This window comes from Rhopalosiphum padi, chromosome 1 (assembly GCF_020882245.1).
Source record: "Rhopalosiphum padi isolate XX-2018 chromosome 1, ASM2088224v1, whole genome shotgun sequence".
NCBI lineage: Eukaryota > Metazoa > Arthropoda > Insecta > Hemiptera > Aphididae > Rhopalosiphum > Rhopalosiphum padi.
The window spans coordinates 80,580,980-80,604,465 of NC_083597.1; the positions used below are offsets into that span (position 1 = coordinate 80,580,980).

Genomic DNA, 23,486 nt, shown 5'->3' on the forward strand with positions numbered 1-23,486 from the left:
ATACATAAACAGCAAACATATTATGGGAACATTTAACATTAAGTAAGCTTATATATAAATCTGCGGGTGTCTAAAATGTAAATTAAATATAATTCAATGTTATATATATATATATATATATAAATATGACATTGTCCCTAATACGACCGGTTGTATTGTATGGATCGGAAACATGGCCACTTAGAAAAATGGACGAACATAGATTCATGGTCTTTGAAAGAAAAGTGTTGCAGAAAATATATTGTCCGGTCAAAGATGAAATAACTAGTGAGTGAAGACGATGAAAGAATATAGAGCTGGAAATATTGTATGGTAGTTCGGACATACTGGAAGTCATCAGTAACAGAAGACTATGGTGGGTTGGCCATGCTTGGAGGAGCCAAAGTCCACTATTACATGCAGTGATTGAATAAAATCCTGTAGGTAAAAGGCCTCTGTGAAGATCAAGATGAGATGGGTAGATATTATAAAAAAGGATGTTGAACGTTTAGGAGATTTTACCAATTGGAGAAAATATAGCATTAGATAGAGAAGGATGGAAGCTCGGTTGTGAGATGGGATGGTTTTAAAGGCCCAATACCCCCCCCCCCCCCGCAAAAAAAAACTATTGTTAAATTAAAAATATATTATATATACATATCATATATAATATTATATAATTATTATTATTATTATTATTATATATATTATATGTAATATTATTTTCCATATTTTGTCTATTTTATTGATTTTTATACACATATAAAATTATTAAATATATTAAATATTTTCAAAAAAATTTATTTTATTTTTTTCTTAACTTATATAACTTAAATAATATTAAATACAAAACTCAGTGTTATTTTACATAGGTGGTAGGTATTAATTATTATCGTCGAAGTCAAAAATTAATTTGATGCGATGTGTATTTGATTTATACTGCGCTAATATGACAAAATATTATTTTATCGTCGATAAGTTATAGACTTAACTTATTGTAAATCTATTTATTGTTTATTTGTTAGTAAATTTGTTGTACACAATTGTTATTATTACAGTATTTTTTAAAAATATTTTCAATTTAAGAATATGTTAAAATACAAATCAGTTTTTTGTCATATTTATTAAATGTTGACTATAAGTATAAATTTATTTTTCCATGTATTTATGCATTTTATTAACAATATTAAAATTGTTTTTTTTTTTCGAAATGTAGAATAATTATTTTTGCATATTTAACAATTTTTCATGCATATTTTCTATATTTTAGCTCCTATAACTTCCAAACTCGAAACTCTAGTAATTCTTTATTTCTGCACTATTACCTAAAAAAATCATAAATTCACATCGCCATTCAATAACTACATACTAAATTAATGAATTCGTCATTTAATTAAGTGGAAATTTGTTTTCATTTTTCTTTTTTATATAATCAAATTTACAGTTTTTAATTTACAACAAACTAAGTCTAGCCAGTCTAGGTACTTCTGATGTTAAGTCCATCACTGCATATGGTATGTGATTATTTGAGTATATTTGTATCGTTTATATATAAAGTATTTTGTTGGATATAAGCTAGTAGCAACGATGCTATAGTTACGTGGAGTAAATATCCATTTAGCGGAAAGAGTATAAAAATTAAATTAAAAATCACGCGACGATAATGAGCATTTGTGTGTTAGTACTTCGAAGAGTACATATTATACATAAATACGTAAACCTGAGCTACAACTGCTGCAACTAGGCACGAGTATACATGATAATAATAATAATGATGATGATGATAAAGGCGGTGCGTATATTACACGGAGAAACCCGAAAAGTCCCGGAGTTAATTGTCCAACATCACGCGGCGTTCATATTGTTATTATAATATAAACGCGCGACCAAGCAGGATATACTTATATATACTTATACATATATATATATATACATATAATTGTAATATAGTTAAACGGGAAACAACGTATTATTATAGTAGTTGTTTTAATTTACGTCGCCACCAAATTACGTGTTATATTGTCATCAGCAAATAAACAACCACGCTGATCATTATGGTACGTCATATTATTATTGTATAGACTATAATATAAGTACATAAAGTTCAACGTGTTATGCATGCAATAATTACTTAGTTTAAACTTGTTGAAATAACACCTTGTAATGTTTAATGATATAATCATATACAATATACATTATACATATGCATAGACTATATATATTATATCTTATACAGAATTAAGTATTTGTATAAATACAATAATACGAGTATATAGTAAATATTTTAATTAAGCATTTTTTTCTCCAAATAAACGATTTGTAAATATTTTTTTTACAATTATTATATATGGTGAATAATCATAAATCATTGGATTATATAAATGTATACCTAAACATTAATAGATATTATAAAAACAATAAAAAAGTCTTAAAGTGGCCACACTTTATATTTTTATTTTTATTTTTTTATCGTTTCTAAAATTAATTATTTAACACCATTTTAGTTCAAGTCTCTTTAGTGGGTTATCGAGGTATGGTGTTAAAGTTTAATTAGGGTATTAAAGGAATTGAATAATTTACCAGTCGCGAGCGAAGACATCTTACCTATATAATGGACAAAAGTATAAAACTTTAAAAATTAATATTCGATTAAAATAAGTTGTAGTGAAATTGTAAAGATTGACATAAATTCAATTAAAAGTTATACACAAAATCTAAGTAATATTATATTTTGTAGATAGCGTGTTAAAATAAATTGTTCTTGATTTTTCGTAAAATATAGTAAATGATTATAAATTATAATAAATTGTCTTATCTTCTTAAATAAAAAATAGTGTTTCTTAAAAATATATTTGTATTATATAAAATGTATTAATATACTATAGACATAAACATAACTTAGCTTTACCATTTAACTGTCTCTTTAGTATAAATTACGATAATTTAAAGGCTATAAATATTATTTAAAAAATAATGATAAAATATTTTAACTAATGAGGATTATAAATATTCATAGCCTATGGGTTGCACCTAACGATTATAAATTATTCAACAACTTAATAGTTCATTGATATATGCAAAGCACCAATTGACATATGTTATCGTGATTTCTTAAGTCTGAGAGATTATTAAATATTTAAAGCCATTAAACTCAATGATAATGAAAATTTGTGTGACCTGACACTGCAGAATTTATATCTTCACTTTCCAAATCATTTTAACGTACAATTTTAAATTATGTTTAATTTGCAAAGATTTGATACAAAATAGGGTGTATAATTACAAACCCCAGTAACCCATATGAAATACTACTGTATAATTACTAAATAATCGTTATTTATCATCATCTGCAACTAACCATCGATAATTTGCATTTCAATGCATTTTTACAACCGTTAACTTATATCAGATATAGTGATATATACGTTGAATTTTTACGTAAATATAAGAGAGTTTCTTATATTATATTATATAATATATATTATACTAAATTGTATTCCTCCCTCTACCCTTTATTATGTGATAATCGTACACGTGTATATTTAAAAACTGTGTTTCACAAAAATCTTATTTTACATCGTGATAATGTCAATATTATAATATTTTATATCGTGGGTGTAAATACATACAAAATTTAAATACGAAAAAAAATCAAGAAATGAATTGTACGTGAAAATAAATATGAAATTACATTATATTAATTATAGGCATAAATCATAGAATAAAATATATATAGTTTACAGAGTAAATAAAAACCAGCTATAACAACTTTGCAACAGCTCCAGCGGTTTCTACACGTACTTATGTATGATAAACGTAGAATGAAGGGAGATAGATATTATTTAAAACTATCTATGATGTTTATATAATTAGATAATATTTGATTAATCCCATGACTATTATTATAATAATCCATATAGTCTAATAATTGTTTAAATTTTTGGATTAATACTTGATGATCCAATAAAACAATATAAGCGCGGGAGTATATTAGATAGCAAAGAATGACTAACACAATTAGAAAGTTTCTAGTGAAATCCACGATGTCATATACTTTTTGTAAAAAAGATTTCATTCAAATATGTTACACATAATTTGTTCAAAACATTTACACGACGGACAAGATTTTGTTTTAAGCTTTGTTTTATACTTAACTACAATAACTAAGCCTTTTCGTAAAATACATTGGTTAATAACTTACTATAAATTGTTTTATTTTACGTAAATAATTTATACAATCATATAATACCATTTATAACTTAGAAAAATGTATATTTTTGTACAATCCATATCTCATTGTAGCTATTGTTAATTGCACAAAATAAAAATGAATTTATTTTAGGTAAAGTATTACGAGTTACAAAATAAAAGTTTAGACTTTTTTAGTTTCCCCTAATAGATATTATATTTAAATATATTAAATATTAATAATGATAATTTTGATTTATACGTAATATAATAACCAGGATCTATAAAACTGACAAAATTAACAAAAACAATTATTTAAGATTCATTTTTTTCTAGTTTTCATTACTAAAATTAGTAAAAGTGAAATATTATACTTAAAAAAAAATAAAACTTGGCGAGATTTTCTTCTAAACGTTTGGTTATACTTACATATTTATAATATTATAAGTACTATACTTAAACTAATATGATAATAAATTTATAAATGTCTAAACCTACCATACATAATAAAATTACACGATATTCAGATTAAATATTTATATAATATACTATTAAAATATAAAATGTGATACTTTTAAAGTAAATACTAATAATTTATAAGGTTTTTATAAAACTTTCTTTTACATGATTGAGTCATAACAAAACCATATTGATTTTTTTATAATTATTATTTGTTAATTTATATGTATTTTATATCGTAATTCTATAAGTTTTTTACTTTTTTAAAGTATTAATAAGTGGAGCAACATAGAACTAAATTTAAAAACATTGGTCCATACTTATAACAGTTTTAAATACTTATGTGTTACAACTAATTACCTATTCATTTAAAATTCTATTTATAAGTATAGACATATTCAGAAAAGATAAAAATATATTTTTTTAATAGTTTATCGGGAAAATGAGAATTTAGTTTTTACCTTTAAAATAATTATTGTATATAAATAATTGATATATTATGTAAATCCTAGAAAATCAAAATATTTTATTTATTTAAATATTAAATGTATTTTGTGGATGTTAGTTATAATATAATCTATCTAATAATTTTAGATATGAAAGTGAATATTTATTTTATTTTAAACAACTTATTTCATCGAAAACTTCTTATATGTCAAGTCATTATCGTCACAATTGTCTAATGAGATGGACAGTATCAAGATACATACTATATATTTTTTTTTTTAATTAAACAGTTTAAAGCTTTTAAACTTTGCCTTGAACATTAATAATATATACGACGGGTGATTTTTAAGTAGAATAATAAATATTATTTTTGTATAGGCCAAGGAAAATAAAAATCTAGGATCACTATACCTATACATTTTTATCGATGTTATAAACATTACCTTGACACGTCAAAAAAGTATACCACCTACGTCTTACATCTAAAGTTATATAATCAGTTTAAACAAAAGACATCTAATAATATATACACTTGCAATAAATTGGAACGAAATACTCGTATGTATTCTAACCATCACAAAATGACTGTTTAAAAAATATTTTTTGGTATGCACGGCCCTAAGTATTATTGACCATATTGGAGGCTAGCCAGCAGGATTTGTACTATATATATAATATAATTATTCATCAATTAGAAAACTTTTTTAGCTAAATAGCTTTTAATTATATTTAATAATAATATTTTTTTAAATTATATCGAAATAACTTCGATATGACGAAATACCTTTTCTTTTCAAGCTAACAACTAACAAGTACCTACCTCAGGTATTTTTCATACCCATATTACTAATTGCTAACTCAAAACAATTGTATAAAAAATATCTTTATATTCGTAAAAATATGTAATATTTATTATTATTGCATCTATTCTGATATTTTAATGACAATAGTCAATCATGGTGTATATGACTGTAGGTTACAAAAGAATTTAAATCAAAACTTTTTGTGTGTATAATAACAATAAGCTATATACATAATTGATGATAAATTAATTTAATTTAAGAGACTAACTATACTGTTATCGTTCATGTATCTATATATATATATATAAATAAAATGTAAATATATACAGTCAAATCTGGGTAACTCGATGTTAAAAGGTAGAAAAATTTTAACTTATTAAAAATGTCAAAATATTAAAACTCATTAAAAAATATAAACCTTATTATTTATAATTAATTGTATTTTTGAATAGCTTACATATAAATCCCTTTACAGAATTTTTGTAGGTTCAATTTGTTTTATTTAATACAATTTGTCAATTATATTTTTTAAACAACCAAGTGTACAGCGTACTCACTGGACTTATAAATATTGTTAAAATTTTTAACACTATATTGTAAACGCAAAAATGTAATTTTTTACTAATACGATATACATTTGGCACTTAATAAAAATATAAATACCAAATTACCTTAATTCAACATAAATGATTAAAATCATACCGGTTATAATATTAAATCAGTTTATTCTATCATAAACTATTAACGGATCCAAAAGTGATTTATGAAGTAGCAAGAGAGGGAGGTCGATTTTGTGTTTAAAATTTTAAAATTATCTAAACTTTATTATTAGCGCCAAAAATGTAAATTGACTCGGCTAAAACAAGATATTCCTATCACCTCCCCTTGTTTCCCCCACTATTATCAACACATAAATGCTCCAAATGGAGTGTTACTGTACTATTATTGTTAGTAATTACAGTTTTCATAATTAAGATTTAATCATAAACAACGTATATAACTATAAAAATGCACAATTAAACGTTGCACAGAAAAATCACTCTAATTATATATAATGACGCTTTTACAAATTATTATTACTATTGAGGCAAATAAATCGATTTATTGCAGCTGTATACAAAAAAAGGCATATCAATCAATGGACACTGATACGAGTTTATAATATTGTATATAATACGCATTATATTATATATTATTATCACAATATATTTATATTATACTCGTATATATACAATAATTTTATCGGTAAATGTGTAAAGCGTGTTTGTGTTTGTTTGCGGATCGTCGACGGCTGACGAATAAAATATAAGTCCTAATGTTTTTGGCCTCACCTCGGTCGACAGTCGTAGGCTCCGCCACCCGCTGCGACGGTGTCGTTGGTACGTTGTCAACCTCATCGTCGCAGACCGTTTTCAACGTCGGCGGCGTGGCTTCTTCAGACATATTATTTTTTGCACGGTCGTATATTATATATTAGTACTCAGATGATATTAGATTACAATGAAACTATGCGACAGCGGTGGGGTAGATAGAAAAAGACTGCGGTCGTCAACGCGACGATGAAAACACTCGTCGAACGATTCACTCGCGACAAACAGAGCCGTTAATAGACGCAGTGGACGTACGCTTATATTATGTTTTCTGTGTGTGTATATTGGGTAAAACAAATGACTATTCTATCATTTAAACATGGTTTATAATATTATTACGGATTTACGAGATTATAATAGTAACAACTGCAGATACATGACGTCGTTGAGGGGACCAGTAAACACTCTGTATACTGCACGTGCGTACGGTTGTGTGCGTGCGTGAGTATACCGCGGTCGATGGGCGGCACGCAGAATCTCGCTAACGACAAGGACTGCATAAATCGCTGCAGCGGTGGCGTCGGTGGCCAGCCGCTGTAGGTGCGCGCGCGAGTGTCGCCGACTTAGCGTTCGTTGTACACACACGCGCAAACTCGACACCGCGCCACCACCGCCACTGCATTGACCGCGCGCCCGATCAATTTCAAAGACTCTCTAGAGGAACTCTGTGTGTGTGTGGGGGGGGGAAGTCCACGAGCCGCCCGCGCCTCTCTGGCCTGTAGACTCCATAGTGAGGATTCATGTTATAGGGGTGGAGAAGGCAAGTACTCGATAGGCAGATAGGTGGAGTATGGAAATGACTGATTCATATAATATGCCAGACTATATATATTTTTTTTTTTTTTTATAAAATGAGAAAAAAATGGATGAAATATGGATCTATACAATCTACCATAGTCATGATGCTGTAGCTTAATAAAATCATGTAAGTATAAGCGCTTATGGAAATACCCACAATTTGTTGAATCATATAATATTGTGTGTTCATCACTTAAAATACACGTAAAATATGTTCAAACAATGACGACCGAAATTAAACATATTAGCTATATAAGTGAGTTAAAACTTCAACTTGTTCTTGTTCTTTGAATTTATTAGTAAAAATCGTTTGACATTAATGTTCAAATTTAAAATCAAAATAAAACGATTGACTTTTTGCACGCTTTTAAAGATACCTTCTAGTGTAAAGATTTAAATTTTTCAAGGAACTTGTCACCATTTCTAATAAAACAACAACAATCACACTTCCAAATTAATCGGCCGGTATAAATAAATTTATTTTTGCCATACCAGTGTGTATTATAAATTAATACCAACCTAGATATAAAACATATACTATTTATATTTTTTTTTAAAAATAAGCACATTTTAATTTAAAATGCAAATATTTAAACTACATTTATGATGCACACGTTATGTAAAAGTGGCATATTATCATGAAGCGTACACATTGTATATTCTATGATAATGAAGGCGGAATAATACTAAACGTGTGGAATGGTAGGTACTATTATAATACACGTCGTTTATGAAGAACGCGATTAAGAACCACACGCGTGTCGACCGCGAATTTACTACCGTTTAATATAATATATCATACTAAGTCACACGGCTACTACACATTATTATTTATATTATCAAATCGCAACTGTTGCTACGCTGCTTTACGATCGCATCACACGCGTAGTATTAAATGTTAGTATAAATATTGTACATAATATGCGTTTATTTTTGCTAGTTAATAAATCACAGTAGATTAGAAAACTAATACTGATAACGTTGTTGACCCGTATGTAGCTATAAAACCCCTTTTAAGAGAACTTTTATGTATATTACTGTACTTTTTGTTAACTATTATACTTTGTACTACGAAAAAAAATTAAGAAAACTAATAATAATTTAAAGTATGAAGATGTATACGTGAAAAACATTAGTACATATAAAGTTATAACCTATATATGAACATTTCATAAATATAATATAATATATTAAACATTATTTTATTAATCAAGTTAAATTTAATATCGTCCCAGTGATTCACTAAAATGTATTTTTATATACACATGCGTAAATACACTGCAATACAAAATGTAATCATATGTTCCTATACGTGCTCTTAATCAAATTAATTGAACCAATTATTATAAATATTTATCTAATTTTATAATCATAAAATACTAAAAAATGTGTACAATATATATATGCTATCACTACACGCATGGAGATTCAAATTAATATAATTGTTGAATTTTTTCAATAAATAAAAATAAATGATATTATTAGCACTACAATACGGCTCGATCATCTACGCAATAGCATCACATATTTTACTTAAAAGTTTTAGGTTTAAACACTAGGCCTTATTATCCATATTCCAGCTCTAAGAATTTCAATCGGAGCTTTCAAAAGCAGCCCTGTTCTAGGTATTATAAATTTATAAATGTAACAGGCTCAATGATACTAGAAAAAAGAAGAATACGACACACATCAGAATACTCACAACAACACAGTAAAATATAAAAACTTAATCAACCAAAAACAAAATAACAACCTATGCCTCACTAAGCTGGAATTTAAAACTTAAAAGGACATTAGTTTTTTTTTTTGGCATATAGACACAATAATATTAGTGGTAATTAAATAGCTAAAAAGGCAACTAAATAATCTACGTTGCTATGGACTATCCTAACATATCAAGATACAAAATATCTAATAAACCTAAACTTACATAAATTATGACAGAAATAATATAGTCTACTTGAAAACAACAAACTTAGAAAAATAAAACCAACTACCCTCCTATAGAAATATGGCAAATCGCCCCGGGTAAATTACAAATAATAATGAACAAACTTAAAGTAGACCAACCTAACATACACAAATCTGATGCATGAACAAGATCAACCTCTCTAAAACTCATGCGCTACACCAAATACAATCGAGCACATTTTCACCGAATGTCGCAAATAACAAAGATACCGAGATGAGCTCAACACCCCATACAACTTCTATACATTTCTTGCACCGATTCCAGAAACCATCATTCTGTTCACAATTTTTCTACATCTGTTGAAATTAAACTATTTAATTTAAGCTATCATTATTTATCATACTTTTACATTTATTTTATACCTGTCAGTGAGTAAACATGAATAAAAGAAAAAAAATGTTTTTATAAATAAGACTCATTAATATCTCACCCCCACTAAATCTTCTGCATTGGAAATTGGAAGTGTATGTGCCACAGTATGCTGTTTGAATAATTGAGTAATAAGTCTTCAATTATCACAATTCACAATGTTAAGTTTTATTTAAACAGTTAACATGCATGCTACATTGATATCTAATGATTCATTTTTAATAATTTGTAAATAATTTATATTGATATTATATTATAATGAACATCATTGCAATAACCAATTAATTAAAAATCTAAAAAACGTTATTCGATCAAAAACATTAACATGCATAATTAAAAGTTTCAATCTTTCATAAACTAATTCAGAATATTGTTTAAGTCGTGGGACTCACTCAAAGTTCCTATTGGCTCTGTAAACGATTTAAGGACATTACCAAAAGATATATTGAAACTCCCAAATCTGACTTTAAATAATTGTCATTTGTTTTATTATCTTAATTTATACTTATCATAGTATTTTTTAAACTATAAATAACTACCTATATTTCATAAAAATATATATTAATCGAAAAACATAAAAATCGTATTAAGTCATATAATATATTAACTACCTATTGAAAAAGTAATAGACAACATAAATAGAAAATGAGATATAATTAACCATTTATTTGCACGCCCTGAAGAATAGACATTATTGGATGAAAATCGTGCGCTAAACTAGCACGGCGATATTTTTATGACAATATAATGCTCGTTACTGTGATATTTAAATTGTACACGAAACACTACCATATAAGTGCGGTACTTTTTTATACATTCAGTGAAATAGAAAATATAACACAAAAATAAATCTATTGTATTATTGTCCATTTTTAGTACTTAAGGCTGATTAGAAAATATAATATTATTATACAGGTTGTAACAGGACTATTTAACAATTATAGTAACATTTGTAATAGAAGTTTGTTAAATACTTAAATAGTCTTGTTACACCTTATATAGTACCTCTATCTATTGACCGATAGTTATTAGTTTTACAATAGTTACTTTCTATATGTTAGTATATTCAAATCATAATAACAATCGCGTTGAATAGTTTATTGAAACCTTGTATTAACATGTAACGTTAGAACATCATTATGTTAATAAATCATTGTATTATATAATATACATATATATTATTTGATCAATCAATCAATTGCAGGTTTTATTATTATTAAGAAATCTACACAGACTTCGTCGCTATTTAAACCATAATGACCAGATTATGTTTTGTTTTAAATGATAACAAATATTTTGATCCAACATAATAAAAGTAATGCTGGTATAATATAAACTTTCTACTATATTATCATTTATAATTTTATACTATAAAGTTATAAATGATAATGTTCCAAGGTGATTATAGTAGTGAATAATTTTGATTCATTTTTATTTTACCTATAGTAAATAAATATTTGAATTTTTAATTTGCCAATGATACTAGAGATTTAAATTTAAAATATAGAGGATCTATTTTTTACTCTATAGCAGTGACAGACGACTCGTGACCTACCAAAGCCTTAAAAGTGTCCTACAGCCAATTTTTTAATTAAAAAATAAAGGTTTATTCATACATTATAGGTACAACAAGAAGATTGTCGCTTCTTGTAGTAATAAAATATTACATTAATTATTACATTATTGGTTATTATGGCAATATTTTAATAAAGCGGTTCACTAATTAAAAAGTGTTAAAATCTTAAGCTTTAGGTAGAACAAAAAAATTAAAAAATCACCTTATTTTAACGAATAAATAGATTTTGTATGATATGAAATAATAATAATATTTAAAGTAATTATAATAAGTAAGTAAATAAGTATTATCTGTTCTACAATTTTTTATATAAAACTCTATCCATCTACAATAACGACATGCATTGTGATTTTAATATTAAAAACTTCAATATTCAAGTAATAAATATATACATATATTATATATGTATATATAAATAGTATCATACGTAGGTCTAGGATTTATATGCATTGTTATTTTTTATTTTACAATGATCTTTTAAAAATTTAGTTAATAATGTCGACAAATTGTTTAAAAATAATAATTGTCAATTGTGAATTGATTAGTTTTTTTAATTTTTTTGTTTTTCATATTTTTGTATACATGAGGTAAAGACTCTATAATAATTGTATTTTTTAACAAAATTAGTGTCATATGCTAAACATGAAAGATCCATAATATGCTCCTATTATTAATTTTGCAAAATCAGTGATTTTGTTTTTGACAAAAACAATGTGAACATTTATTTAAAATATTATGGAATTATTTAAAAGTTAGACCAACTATAATTATTTAGTTTACAATTTTTACATATAAATAAGTAAATTTACTTAATTTTTATTAAATTGTAAGATACTTATATTCCAATTCATGATATATTAGAAATTGTTGGTACATTTACTGTACATTTTGATATTTTTTTTATTGAATATTTTTGTATATTATTAACTAAATAATATTAATAGCATATAAAACCTAACTGAGATAGTAATAATAATAAGTATCAATATATCGTGAATGCGAGACGCGCTGCGTCTTACGCTTTCGTCAGTGCGTATGCAATACACCAACGTCAAAGAATTGCATAAACGAAGCGCCGTGTTACAGAAGTACACAATCGATAACGTTGTTTTAAAATTGGCACAGTATCAGATTATTATGTGGTAAAATACTGTGGTTGACCGACCATAATTCTAAAACTAAATTCGTCGCTGGCACCATAACAACTTCTATATATCAGCCGGGTAAAATACGAAAACAAGAAGAGTCGATTAAATACAAATCGAAAACGAAAATGAACATCATGTGTTTAGCATGTCAAAAAAAAAATGAAATTTCCAATGTATTAATATTTTAATTTTTTTTTATTATTATCATCCGTTGTCTGCGTGATATTTAAATTAAATAATGTAATATTTTACAAAAACACCGTAAATCGTTTCTAACAATACAAATAATAAATAATGATCGTATCGTATGACAGGCGCGTGGCTGCAGAAAATAACAATAACAATAATAATAATTATAATAATTATATTAATAATAATAATAAATAAATAATAACGTGTATTTGCTTTTGTCGGAGCGATGCGCGTGTAGTTTTACTTGTTGAATGGGTTGTCGTCGGCCGGTACGGGCTTTCCGCAAACTTTGGCCAGAAACGCTGAAACGAAAAAAAGTGGACGACGCCAAGTTTAAAATACAGTCTTCTCTAAAAATAGACCAGCTTCACGTCATAGACAACGCAACACTGTATTAAAAAAAAAGCCAAAAAAGCAAAAGCAGACGGACAGCGACAATCGCAAAATGTGCGTGAAAACAAATGTATATTTATAGTCGCGGTCCGGTCAGTACAGTAATAGCATTAGCTATTATATTATACACTATATCTACCGTGATATTATGTAACGCGCCGTTCGCCATAACAACACGATTTGCAGCCGTTTTAAAATAAAATTGTCTATATTACACCTTAAGCCTAATTTTATGATGGTTGCAAAAGATTATTTCTCTTTTGAAAATATGTAGGTCTGCTTATCTGCGATAGATGCATAAGAAATCAAATAATCGTAAAATAAGTATTTTACACACCGACCGAAATCAAAACAAAAATATGAAAAAATTTACAACGGTTATCGTAGATAAAGTAGTACAATATTATTAAAGCATTATTTCATGTTATTAATGGATTCGTATAATATGTCCATTACACGCTTTAAATAAACGTTCACAATCGGCTCGAAACCGACGGCGAAATTTAAGAACTAATTACGAAAGCGGCACAAGACTAAATCTGTAGCTATAGCCTTATATACACACATACGCACTATATATTTTACAAGCAGTTTGCATTGGACAGAAAAATTTCAATGACATCACAGTGTATCGTTTCAAAACGATTTCTTTACACTTACGGATAATGGTCCGGATAGTTTAAATTTTTTAATGTTTTTTTTTTAACTTTAAACGCTTAAAATGGAATTTATTTCATGTCGCTCAGGCGAACCATCACTTTTTTTACGAACGCTGAAAAACATTCGATCAAGGTATTTTTTTAATAGGTTTAAGTATTGGTAGGCAGACATGGCCAGTAGGTAAACAAACTTTTGTTTGTACATAATATAAATTAAACATATTATAATAATACGCTTATATAACAGAATATAGATTACTCACGGACATAAGGGATCATTCCGTCTTCATCTTCTGGGTCCATGCAGTCCTTGACGACTTCATCTAATTCCTGGTCGGACAATTTCTCTCCTGCAACCACAAAACAAACATAAAAATAAAAACAGAACGTCAGTCTGGTCAGGACTCAAGAGATCATAATGGGTGGGGTATAATAATATTATACAAAACGTTTAAATATAGATATATTATAGACTCAACCAGATATTGGCGATTGCTTACCTAAGGAGAGGAGGATGTGTGTCAGTTCACCGCCGATCATGTGACCATCTTCGGCTTTGTCGTACAATTTCAGGCACTCAATAAAATCTTCGTACACTCCTTGATCCTTGTCCTTGATCACCTGAGCGAAAATCGGGTAGAATTCTTCTACCATCAATTTCTTTTCGCCTATTCACGCAAAACACACAACCCGGTATTATTAATGTATTGTTATTATCATTAATCAGACATTGCACGGCGGTTCGCCTAAATTATCTGTATAAAATATCAACCAATCTACGCTCACCCTTCTTTTTAGTTCCACCCATCTTCTCGATGGTGGCCAACGTTGGGTTCATTTCCAAAGCACGGAGTAGATCGCCCAAGTAGAAAGCGTCGACACCTTCATTGGTGCTGTCGTAGATACCCCAGACGAAGTTCACGCCTAAAAGTTGAACAATTAATAAATTAACGAACGGAAATGTTACGCATATGTTTTGTATTCGTCTATGTTTCATTATTACTTATTATTTATATTATTATATGTACTCACGTTCAATATCGTCTTTGGACAATTCCTGTAATGCAAAAAAAACAATACACGTTTAGAACAATTACTATGTATAATTAATAAACAGTTTGAGTAAAAAGACATATTTTCTAAAATTATGATAATTAAATAATAGTTTATTTATTATTTTTGGGAAAAGTTAATCTTATACTGACCACCATACACGAAGTTATTTTAAATGATTTTATAACTTTTAACAATTAATAATAAAATTATTAGTGCATAAACAAACTAAATATAGCTACAATGTATTATAATCCACTTCATACCCATACATCTAAAATTACTCAATAATATAATATTCCGGTACAATAAACAATACTTGTAAATTGCCTCTCGCGTTTTTAGTTAAATTCCTAACCGGTTTGATTGCTTATAATTTTAACTAGATATTTAATTGTAAATTAATAAACGAGTAAATATTCTTAACTATGATAAAAATTATGCTTCCTAGAAAAAGTTTTCGACGTCAATTTAAAGAAAAGCTATTTAAAATTTAGACTCTATTATTAACTACAATGTAATGCTCAAAAAATGTATAACTACTTAAATATTGTATGACCAAATAACCGAGGACGTTAAATTATAAATAATGATGTGTGATGCCTGTTCTAACGATAATACCATTTATTGCTTATTGTATTATATTTTTATAATAATAATATAATGTTATATACCTACCTAACCTAAAGTCCTAAACGTAACACGTAAATGTGAAATAATTATAAATCTATTATAATTATTAAAAAAAAAAAAGTTCAGTCTGCATTTAAATATTAATTTTAATTATTCAGTTTAAAATAAATGAATTAATTTATTGGATATTATTTTCCTAATATACCTGTAACAACTTCAATTTTTTTTTTTTGCCTAAAGAAAACCTATTTTTTCTACCTAGTACACCTATAATACCTATTCAGGCGATCGGCTAACTCTATTGACTACCTTATAAAGAATACTACCTTAATCACAATTCAAGTTATTCGGGGATTCGGGGACGTATTGTTGTACAATTATTATTAATAAAATCATATAAGTAGGTACTTACCATTTTAATAGGTGCGCTTTTAAATCGTGAATGGACTGTGTTCGGTTCGCGCGTGTATCCTCGGAAGGCGATGCGAACGAATATCGACTGAAGTGTACCTCGGCTGCTGACCCGCTTCTCGGCCACAGCCACCCCTCCACCGACGTTCACAAATTAAACTCTATTTATAAACATTTTATTTTCGAAGCCACTATCCGTCGTTTGCCAATATCATGTTGCAACTAAAACCGTCTTGCTGTACTTTTATGGGGAAAAAAGAACGACCGGGACAATATTATATTATTTTATACACTCGCGAGCTCCACATACCACAAGGTACACGTCACATTTTCATGTACTTATTTAATAATATTATGATAAATTATATACCTGATTATAGCCTTAAAAGAAGGATAGGATGCAAAGTAGACTTATAAATAAATAAATACAGATCCAAAAAACAGTTTAATACATATTGATTACGAGATATCGTTGTTCCATAAAACTTGAGAATTTTTTCTGAACAAGAAAATCTTATACCTATATTGAACATTTACGAAAAATTGCAAAAGGGACACACTACAGATATCGTTTTAAATATTACTTACAGAACAAGTTTTATTTTATATATGTATATTGTATATTATATATATATTATATAGCTGGTGTTGCCAATTAAATACAGGTATGATACTTTCCGTTTCCATTTATCTCTTTCCATATTAATATTTATGACTCAAGTGGATACTTAATTAGAAGGTATATAATATAATATTACCGCTTTTAGAAAATATAAAATCGTTTTTCAATGTAATGTTCTAAATCATACATTGTCCCAGTAATTTACAACAAACGAAAAACATAATTGTTCACAGGTATTATTTTATTATATATCTACCAACTATTCAGTGTATATTGGATTCAAAGTGAAAGAAGCAACTTTTTATTTATTTGACTATAAATACTAAATTCTAAAACAGACTTTTAAAAATATTAACATACAAATATCGACATAAATAAATACATTCAATAGGTTTTACTTTCTTCTATTTAAAAAAAATATACAGTAGTCACACCTTATCCATATCCTATATTGAATAATGAACATGAGTAAACTAATTACACAATATTTGGGCTGAAAGCTCAGGAAAACATTACTGGTATCTTCTTATTTTACCTACATCAATCTAATTTATTTATAGTTTTCCATTTATTATTTTATTAAATCATAGCCTATGCGTTATAAATTATAATATAACTATTAATAACTATGTAGTACATAATTAGAATTATTCTACAATCAATATTATAATTTGATTAGTTTAATAATACATGGATAGCACTGATAACTAACAAGGTAGGTAATAAAAAATAACTAATATTGTGCGGCAGCACCGCACCGACCAATACATACCTATTCGTAGCTCCGTTTATAAATATATAAATGACCAAGCAGTGGACCGTAGAGTCCAGGATTATACAGGGTGATTCACTAAAATGTTCAACTCTATTTTTTTCAACAATGAATTTATTCAAAATTTGCTTTTTTGGATTTTCAAGTATACCTACTTATGGATGATGTTTTAAAATACTTTTATTTTTTGCGTATTTAAGGATTTAAACATTTTTGTGTAATGTAGTTCTGAAGTCATACAAACTTCAATAAAAAGGAACTAATTTTTTTCAAGTGAGAACTTAAGATATCTATATGTAATATTATGCACCATTTGTATAACAAATTGTTAAAAAGCTGATCTTTATAAAAATATTGATCAAAACTCGAGTAGGTAGTTATTAAGGATAATTTGGCTGAAATATACAGTTCTGAAAAAAGTAGGTACCTACCTACTACTTATTACATCGAACTCTGTTCCAACTAATATTTAAACTTTATCTACAAATAGATTCTGACATTCCGTAAATCTTAATAAAAATAGTAAGTATAACGCAAATACTATCAATAAGTTTTAGACTGCAGTCTGCAATATATAATATAAATAATATTATTATGTTTTAATATTATAGGTACATAAATTAAAATACCTAGGTACATGCATCTATCATTATTTATATGAGAGCAAGGACAAGGTCCATAAGTGCTGGAGTAGGACGACTAGAACCCCTAAACACTATATGGACTAATTGTCTTATTCCAGATGTCAGAAGATGAGCCGAAAAAACCTTATCGGTGATACCAATGACATTCCATATGATGCGGGGCATTAACAGGTCAATGCTGTTTTCAAAACTACCTATTTTTAAGCTTGGGCAAACTACTCCAGCACCTCGGAAAATACTGAAAACATTTTATTTCAATGAAAACTAATGTACACGCTCATTTTGCGTGTTTTCTGATCACGGTAAATAACCTAATTTGTGATATACGAGTCTTCTCAGTGGGGCCCAGTATTTCATTATATGAAATTGAAATTTAATAAATATATATAGCCGCTAAAGGGTTGCGCTGCTATTTTTACGAACCTTCTACCACCATGACAAAGAGGTGTACAGCTCTGTAAAAAGGCTCAAGAATCCTACAATATTCTACAACTAAAAGTCAATTGAGTACCTATGTCTTTGATGGACAAAAACATGAAAGACAACTCGGGAAGACGGTTTAGATGAAGCTGGTCCTTATCGCTATCACGATACTACCAGAGGTGCCACCAACAATTCTCTTCATCCATCTTCAACTAATACCACGGGTGAGAAGACAATCACGACAGATCCTGCACGAGTTTAGTTATTCGAGAAAATTTTACGCTAATACGAGGCTTCGAGAGCGGCAAACTTCGTTCAGCCCGCAAGTTCCTAGTCAAATCAATCTCTACAAATGGCAGCGAGTTTGTGCCATCTACCTATAGGCCCTTTAATATAAAGGTACTATTAATTAATAGTGTATTATATTTATTTGTACCTAGTAGTACAATAAACGAATAAACGATACGGGCATGTAGCTGAAGTGAAAGTAATACTAACGCAGTACCCGTCACCACAGTTGAGAATTGCGATAATACAAGGAATAAAAAGATACCTAGGTTAGAACGTTCTATCATTGATTAGAAATACTAGTAATAATTTTTATTTTTATACATTTAAGGCTCGACAGAACCAACAGACAGCAAAGTTGATTCATAGAAAATCAGTAAAATCGATAAACTCCCGTTTCTGAGTTAAACTTGGAGTAGGTTTAAAAGATAAGAGAGATACATAATGATGTTAAATTTATAATAATTAACATTAGTTTATTACTATTTTGATAAATTTATTTATTTGTTTTTTTGTACACTTTCATTTTTGGTGGTGGAGATAATTTCAAAAATGTTATGATTATAGGTATTGTCTATTGAAATGTTGAATATTTATACCCAAATGAAAATATTATTAGTCTTTAATAATGGAAAATCATTTCCTTTCAAACGATAAAAATGAGTGGGTACAATGAAAAATAATGTTGCAGGAATGAATAAAGTATTTGCAAATTCACAATAATTTTTTTTTTAATTTATATAATTTTAATTTTAATCAAAATATAAACGATGTACTAATCGTACAACACACAAGAACATATAAACTCAAATCAAATAGGTACAATTAACGTCAAATAATATTAATAATAATAATAAAACAAATTAAACTGCAACGACTTACTAATCTAATGAGGTACCTAGGTAGTTAATTAATGTATTTGACTGTAATCAAGAAATATAAATACAAAATTCTTAACCAAATACTACAATGTATTAAATATCAGCGTTGGTAAAATGTTGAAAAATATAACATGTATATTACAGCAAGTATCAGTTAAATTTGACAAAATAGGGGATTAACATACATTTAAGATTCATAAAAATAAAATTTTGATAGCATTATTGCTTCAGGGTGAAATGTGTTGCAGAGACCACTCACATAAAAATACTTAGTTTATTTTAACGCGATAACAAATAATTACAAAATAACAAAGCGGAAAAAAGTCATACAACAGATGTATTTGCAGTGAAATAAAAACAAGTATATCAATATAGATCATATTATCATATTTTTTAACACATTGAAAAAAAAAATTTGTACTATTTATTCTCATACAAACAGATCAATTAGAGTTGAAAAATGTGGAGCAAATATAATATAAATCTATGTTAACTATTGTACAAAATAATATTCCAAACAGATTTTCTTTAATTGTGGCAGTCTTCATGTGTATATATGGTATTTATATAAATATATTTGTGTATGAACACTTGTGTATTACAAAAAAAAGTTATTTTAATTTTTAATTGAAGCACCTTAAAATATGAGCTTTTTCCATACACTTAGAACTAGTTACCATAAATTCAAAACAGTATACTTTTGACGACCTACAAAAAAAGGCCCTGAAGATGTTTAACTTACTAATAGCTACCATATAAAAATACGTTTAAAATGTACCAAGATTTCATAAAAAAAATTTTGTTCGAACAAGAATATAATACATGTAATTGTATTGTTATATATAAATATATTTTTTTAAACAAACAGAAACTTGAATTAAAAATGTTTTAAACATTGCATTATAATTATATAATAATAAAATATTCTGATAAATTGTTGTTTGTATAGAAATAAAATTGGACAAAAGTGCCAAAATAATATACATTTATATTGGTTTTATTTTTTAAATTCCAGATTTTTCAAAGAGCACCAAAATAGGCCATTTTCACTGAAATTATAAAAAAATTGAGTTCAGCTTGTACACATTTAAACACAGCTATACTATTATAGTCATTGATTATTAACTACCTATGATAATAAACATTGATAATCAAAAAAAAAAAAAATACAAATACCTTGGCTTATAAATTAAAAATGTTTATAAATAAATTAGCAATAATAGTTTTTTATTATTATTATTATTGTGTATAGATCTCTTATATAGATTCAACACAATTTACAAAATATATAAGTATGAGTTACATTACATTTTTAATAAAACTATCAGGTACTTGTGAAGTATCATTATATTTTACATAATTATAATCATCGTTGTAATGAAAACCATAGAAGGTTGTTTCATGATTACTTCTTCAGTTCACTCATAGTAATATAAATTTAATAAGTAAACATAAAAAAAACTTCTTACTTCATAATTGCTTTTTTTGAATGAAAATTAATGTTGGCAAGTATAAACTTAACAATGAAATAAATAAATAAAAACTTAAGCATTGTAACTTAAAAAAATATTTTGTACCTACTTCTTAAAATATAACAAAAAAAAAATAATAAAATTAATAATAATAATAAAAAATAGTATGTATAAAATATACACTAAGTACATAAAGGTTGTAAAAATATTACCGGAGATTGAAATAAATATAATATATATACACATGTACATACATTATACTTTTATATATTATATATACCTATATAGTATAATATATATATATATATAATGAGATAAATTAATCACAACCTGATTGGAATGTGTCAAGAGAATGAATATCTATGATAATGTAATTGACTTATATGTGTATAGATTAATACAATATACAAAGAACTTTTTCAATTGTAAACGCCATTTGAGATCCATTATTATATCTCTAAAGAAAAGGTTCCATTGTAAGTATTTCTCTTGTTCAAATTGTAAAATATTCAGGGGAATAGGAACTACATATATATATTTATATATATATACTGTTGTAAATTAAACAATTTAACAAACAAAAATAAACATTAATTAATAATATAAAATATACCAGCAAAACTGTTAAATTAAGTTTAACTTTTATAATGTAAAAAATTAATTTTTTTGACTTAACTTTTTTATTTTTTATAGTAATAGTAATATTATTATTATTATTTTTTTTTATTATTATTATTATTATTATTGTTATGTACAACATTCTGCTTTAAACTATAATATAATGAATTATACACTGGTAAACATTAGTGTTATTGAAGTTATTGGCAAGCTATTGGCTTGTAGTTAAAGGGATAGACACTGTATGCATAACTTAAGATGCACAAAAATGAAACAAAAAAAATTCCAAGAATAGTAAGTAAATCGATACCAAAATCTTTGATAGAATTCAGAAGATCATAAATATATAAAATATATATTATTTGTACTATATTTGTGAGGTTCAATGAAACCTACTAACTAAATATTCTAAAAAAAATATAAATATAATATTCAGGAAAACACTTATGAACTATGTTAACAATATTTTATTAATATACATATGTATCTCACTTTTTTTGTAAATCCTAAAGAAAATAATAACTTAAAAAATGGTAAGAATTGGAGGCGATGTTTTATAAAAATTATTGAATTTCATTTTAGGGATCAAATTGTCATAAAATTATTTGCATATCCAAAGTTAAATATAATACTAAACTAAATAATAATAATAAGAAAATAAGAAAACACAAAAAAATTGTTTTGAGTAGTCATACATAGTCATACAAAGTCATACATAGTCATTCTAATAATAATAATAATAATAATAATAATAATAATAATAAAATAATTAACAATGGCCTACATAAACTCTCTTAGGTTAAATCCAACATAGTTTATGTTATTGGTATAACATGCGTAATGTGATGTCAGTAAAAACCTAACATTTCTTTTATTTTTGGTGATGTTTGTTATAATATGTATTATAAAGTATAAAAAAATAATACAGACTTAAGTGAATCTCAGGGAATACATAAAAAATATTATTATTCTGTTTCAGTTTTGGCACATCATTTATACCATTACCTACAAACCAACTAACATTCTGTTTAGCTCACAACATGTTCATGAAATCCATCATCAACCACGCTGGAATCACCACCACCTTTATGGCTCTTAGCTAGTTGGTCACTGCAACCAGATTCTTCAGTACCTGCACCACCTTCAGCTGATTCACTTAATAGACTGTCCACATCATAACCATCAACATCAACAGTGCACTAAAATATATACATATATAAAACATTAGTTCCAATTATAATAGTTTAAAGCAATCATGTCATGGTCAAATATTATAATAATAATTGTTTGCATTAATTAGATACAATGTTACAAAG

The 23,486-nt window shown here is 26.8% G+C and overlaps 2 protein-coding genes across 3 annotated transcripts in view; both read right to left on the reverse strand.

Moving 5' to 3' along the window:
• Window positions 1-13,285: 13,285 nt before the first annotated feature.
• Window positions 13,286-16,594, reverse strand: LOC132918125 (myosin light chain alkali). 2 transcript variants are annotated; one of them, XR_009660383.1, is made up of 7 exons: window positions 16,452-16,593; window positions 15,386-15,410; window positions 15,140-15,277; window positions 14,854-15,021; window positions 14,617-14,703; window positions 14,355-14,466; window positions 13,286-13,603 (listed from the first exon to the last, which is right to left on the reverse strand). XR_009660383.1 is itself a non-coding variant. In XM_060979230.1 (6 exons), the coding sequence occupies exons 1-6, from the start codon at window positions 16,452-16,454 to the stop codon at window positions 13,542-13,544; spliced, it is 483 nt and encodes a 160-aa protein (XP_060835213.1). In that variant the 5' UTR covers window positions 16,455-16,594; the 3' UTR covers window positions 13,286-13,541. The 2 variants fall into 2 exon arrangements, 1 of the variants encoding a protein (XP_060835213.1); XM_060979230.1 differs by lacking the exon at window positions 14,355-14,466 and having other exon boundaries at window positions 16,452-16,594.
• Window positions 16,595-19,912: 3,318 nt separating this feature from the next.
• LOC132920139 (protogenin B-like) overlaps window positions 19,913-23,486 on the reverse strand; it is a 39,075-nt gene continuing 35,501 nt past the window's right edge. The window contains exon 18 of the mRNA XM_060982305.1: window positions 19,913-23,369. Coding sequence (XP_060838288.1) covers window positions 23,199-23,369 — 171 coding nt within the window. The 3' untranslated portion in view covers window positions 19,913-23,198. The remainder of the gene's footprint in view (window positions 23,370-23,486) is intronic.

Coding starts and splice junctions, on each gene's coding strand:
- LOC132918125 (XM_060979230.1), bottom strand. Junction 15,278..15,385: donor GTCCAAAGACGATATTGAAC/GTGAGTACATAT, acceptor TTCAACTTTTAG/GCGTGAACTTCGTCTGGGGT. Junction 14,704..14,853: donor ACACATCCTCCTCTCCTTAG/GTAAGCAATCGC, acceptor TTGTGGTTGCAG/GAGAGAAATTGTCCGACCAG.